Here is a 4,827-nt window from a genome sequence, read left to right as displayed (position 1 = left end):
ACCTGTTCATACACTCCTCCTTCATATAAATTATCTTTCTTTCTCTACACCACTACTACTTCATCTCTTCCTCAAAACCAAAACCAAAACCCCTTTGTGGTATTCTTTCATAGACAAAACTGTTTCATTGTCTAAGTTTATAATACCACATATATATCATATCAACACCTAATGCTGTCAGAAATGAACACAGAAGCCATGGAGGAACATGTCTCAAGTAACAACGATTCAGCAAACATAGCCAAAGGGAAGCGCACAAAGCGGCGCTTGAGGCCTTTGTCTCCTTGCCTTGTCGCCACTACGACCACCGTCACCACTACTGCTGTCGCCATGATGTCTAGTTGTTCAAGCGCTTCCGGTGACGGCGGTGCATCGCTTTCATCCACCACCTTCGAGGACGACGAGGAAGACATGGCTAACTGTTTGATTCTCCTAGCGCAGGGAAAAGGAGGGGATTCTCGTGGTAAGACCCTACCAGATGATGTGAAGAAGACAGAGAAGGGTAGCACCAAAAGTATTGATTTTTATGTTTATGAGTGCAAAACATGCAACCGAACATTCCCTTCTTTTCAAGCACTAGGAGGCCACAGGGCGAGTCACAAGAAGCCTAAAATCATAGCTCAAGAAGACAAGAAGTCCTCATCATCATCGTTATCACCACCACCACCACCATCGTCATCGCAAGTTTTTAGCTTTGAAGAAGCAAAACAAGGTCACATGAAGGCTATTAGCCCTCCTTCTGTTTCCCTTCAATTAGGGTGTGGCAACAACAAGGGTGGCTCCAATTTCCATGGAAACAAGTCCAAGATTCATGAGTGTTCCATTTGTGGGGCAGAATTCACATCAGGGCAAGCATTGGGTGGTCACATGAGGAGGCATAGGGCATCTAACAATAATAATACTGTTCACAAAACAACTTCTGATGATGCCGTTCAAGTTAAGCCTCGGAATCTTCTAGAATTGGATCTCAACCTTCCGGCGCCGGAGGAAGATCTCCGGGACTCCAAGTTTCAGTTTCCGGCGAATCAGAATTCTATTATGCTGTCGGCTGCTCCGGCTTTGGTGGGATGCCATTATTAGAAGCCAGGGTGGGAATTGGATGGAGAGGGGGGAAAAAGTTATATTATTTGATCAATGATGATCATTGTGAATTATTAGCTTTATTTTAATTTACAATTATTCTTAATTATCGATTCTTTGGATTATTTTTCAGTTTATTAATAATTTCCCATTTGGATGATCTACTTGTTCAAGCTTTGGAATACTTTGAGTAACTAAGTGGTTAGTGTTCATGGTTGCCTTTCATTCACGAAAAGTGATCCAGTCACACAGCATCTTTATTTCTTTCTCTTTTTTTTTCCCTCTCATTAATTTTAATGTTTTAGGTCTGTATCTTATTCTAGTTTGAATGATCACAGAACCTATGTGATCGATGAAACAGTAGCATGGATGAGCATGGAATAGGCTTCTCTGTGTGTGTGGCTTTTTTTATTATTAATATTATTATTATTAGTGTTATTACTTTAATAAAACATGAAACATCTTCTTTGTCATTCTCTCTTCCTCAGTTCTCACTTCTCACTTACTCTACCTACCACACTCTCACTCTGTTTCATTTACTGCTAAGAATAAAAAGGATTAGCAAATTAAAATAACAAGGTTTAAAAAATGTCTAATAGGACCAGGTGTTGTTACTATGCATGTTTCCTGGTCCACTACCCTCATTCCACCTAATTAACCAACTGCTTTGTTCTTACTTTGCAAGTCACAAAATAAAAATGTTAATTAAATTTGATATAGTGTATTTTGTTAGATAATTATAAAATTGAATAGTTGGGTAGTAGCTTTGTGATTATGTCATGGAAGTTGCAGCCCATACAAAGTTGATGCTCCCAAGAAAGATACTGCTGACTCTCACACCACAAACACTTAATAGCTATACTATGGTCCACTACTTGGACCCATCAACCATACTCTTTATCCATCTTTCTAGTTTCCAGTTACAAGCTTGAGCCTTATTTATGTAGTTCACAGAATGAAGATGAGAAAAGGACCCGACAAGTGACAACATTTTTATTTATTTTTTCTCTTCCATGAAAAATAACAAAATTAGAGTAGAGGTACAAAAATGGCATTAATTTGTCTTTGGGTGACACAAGGGCATAAATGTCGACACGTATTACACGGATGAAAGAGTTTTTAAGTCGCTTACACAAACCACTTATCTAAAGTTAGTTATGTGCACGTTTTGGTGAATGCTGGTAAGCCAAGCATGTGGACACATACGTTGCGTGAGGTGTCCGAATGCATAAGAAATGGGAGAGAAAACATCACTCATTCACATTACCACATGCTTCCATCTTTTGTAATTCAACTCCTATTAATAAATATTTAAAAATTATTTATTCAATATAAAATTTTATATCAATAACAATCATAATATTATGAACGAGATTAGTATTTAATTTGATAAATAAGAAATACTTATAGTAGGATAAAAAAAATAATATTTTGTTTTATATAAATATTCTTATTACACACAAAAAGGAACCTCATTATTCGCTAATACTATAATAATAAATCATTGCTTTGCTTGTTTTGTTAATTAGGCATAGGCTTATCCTAATTTCTGGCCACTCAACATTTCTTCAATTATTTCCACAATACTGGCATGAACTTGGCCATGATATGATGAGGAGGTGCAATTTCAATATTTGTACCCTTCATGCAGATAAAAACAGAACCCAGATTTTTGTGTACTAAGTTTTTTTCACTTTGCTTCTTTGCGTGCTTGTGCTTCTAATGGCTTTGATCTCATCATTCCTCAATTACCAGTAGCGGCGAGACAAGGCTTGGTATGATGAGATGTCAATGTCCTTTTCAGTAAAAAAATGGAATAACGAGTTTTTTTGAGTTGTATTATTTTAATTTAATCAGTAACGATATTCCCACGTTATTTGTATCACATCATTTTCACACAGTTTGCCTTTTTGGATAATAAAACACATACATACATACACGCACAAAAATAAAATGACATGTGTACAACAACACATTGACATTTTCACTCTTCTTGCGTAAAATTAGAATTTAAATTGTACGTTAGAGTTAATATGGTAAGTCACATTTAATTGTTCTACCACATATCACAATCTCATTTTCCAGCCGATTTGAGTGAATAACAATTTCCTATCTTAAAGTGGTTTGTCGTGCCTTCCAATCTTAACACCTCAATTGCTGATTCAATTACTTTAAAATGTATACACATCGTTTGAACAAACTTTTTTAAAAGTATTTATAATAAAAGAAGAAGAAAAAAAATGTAAGTTAAAACTAATTTTTTCATAAGTTTAAAATAATTTTTTTATATAAACTAATATGATAAAACTTTTATAAATTATAATTTTAACTTATAAAAAATTAATTTTCATTTTCATTTTTTTTTCTCTCTTATAAGTGTTTTAAAGAAATTTACTCAAATAGACTCTTTATCATGTTGGGTAAGAAAGTACTCGACCAAACTGAAGCATGGATTTTGTAGTTGTTAATTATCTTCTTTGCTTCTTGATGATGTATTGTAGCAGAATTGGTTCACTCTTTGGAGATAAAGACAAAAGGCTGAAATGCATGAGTCGGTTTACTATGTGGCTTATTGTCCCTACTATGCAAGCTAGCTAGCCATGACCGAAAAATTGGGCATTACCCTCACTTCTATTTTTGTTATTAGTGTTGAACAAATTTCAATTCCACCGAATAATTGTTTCCCTTGCTTAATCATCTATTTAGCATTGATCATCAACATGATTAGGTTCAAGAATATGGAAACTAAACCATGATCACAATTAGTTTAATACTAATTGGGTTTGGTATCCAGCACGGACCAATAAATGTGGATTTAATTTTGCCTCTTTTTCATTATTTGAGTGGTGCTTCTTACTTTGGTGGAGTGTGGCTACCTAAGATCTACCTCACTGGTTTGGGTTTGGTTGGCTTAATTTTTGTGGCTACAAATGGTGCTTAAATGGTGAAAATAAAAATTGAGAGTGTGTTTAGAAACTAGTTAAATTAAACTCAAATCGGGTTGAAAAAAAAATTACACTCAACATTTTGTTTTTTTTTTTAACATAATTTTTAAACTAATATCTAAACATATACAAAATAAATATGAATTTTGCTCACAAAAATTGAGGATATAGAGAAATAAAACATCCAAAGTGTGAACTAATTTGACAAAACCCTTATTAATCGAGATTGGTTTCGAATTTGTTATGAGGATTTATGAAGTGTAGCTGGTAGCTGGAATAATAAGCATTTATAATGGCAACTGTCCAGTGTTTGAGTTAAGCAAGGGATCGGATAACTCATACCTTCAATATGCTTGTTGTAAACACTACTTTGTTCCCTTTTTATTTATTTTATTTCGATTTTTTTCTTTCTTTTTCCCTTATTAGTCTTCCTTAATCTTAAATTTAACTATTTATAAAGTTTAATAAGAAATTGTTTCAAATGAAATTATAATTATATTAAATAAGAGTTTAATACATCATTTAGTCCCTAAACTTTTCTAAAAATTTTAATTAGATTTTCTAATTTTTTTAAAAGATGTAATAGGTCCTTCATCTTTTTTATGTTTTTGTGATTTGGTTCTGTGATTAGAAATTCATTTACTCTTAGTAAAATTTCAAAAAATATTTTTAATATATGCATATCTAATTAATTATATTAGATTATTATTTTATGTTATCATATATTTTGTAAAATTTCATGAATTGTACACTCTAGGGATTAATATATATATATATATAAGAGAAAGAGAGGGGATTTAAT

General features: G+C 33.1%; 1 protein-coding gene across 1 annotated transcript; it reads left to right on the top strand.

The window, feature by feature from the left end:
- Positions 1-1,553, top strand: LOC109811618 (C2H2-type zinc finger family protein). Its single transcript, XM_020375403.3, has one exon. The coding sequence runs from the start codon at positions 172-174 to the stop codon at positions 1,078-1,080; it is 909 nt and encodes a 302-aa protein (XP_020230992.1). The 5' UTR covers positions 1-171; the 3' UTR covers positions 1,081-1,553.
- The last annotated feature ends 3,274 nt before the right edge of the window (positions 1,554-4,827 follow it).

Source organism: Cajanus cajan, chromosome 10 (genome assembly GCF_000230855.2).
Source record: "Cajanus cajan strain Asha chromosome 10, NIPB_CcT2T_4, whole genome shotgun sequence".
Taxonomy (NCBI): domain Eukaryota; kingdom Viridiplantae; phylum Streptophyta; class Magnoliopsida; order Fabales; family Fabaceae; genus Cajanus; species Cajanus cajan.
The sequence above is the reverse complement of the archived record's forward strand: the minus strand, read 5'-3'. Positions and strand labels throughout refer to the sequence as shown.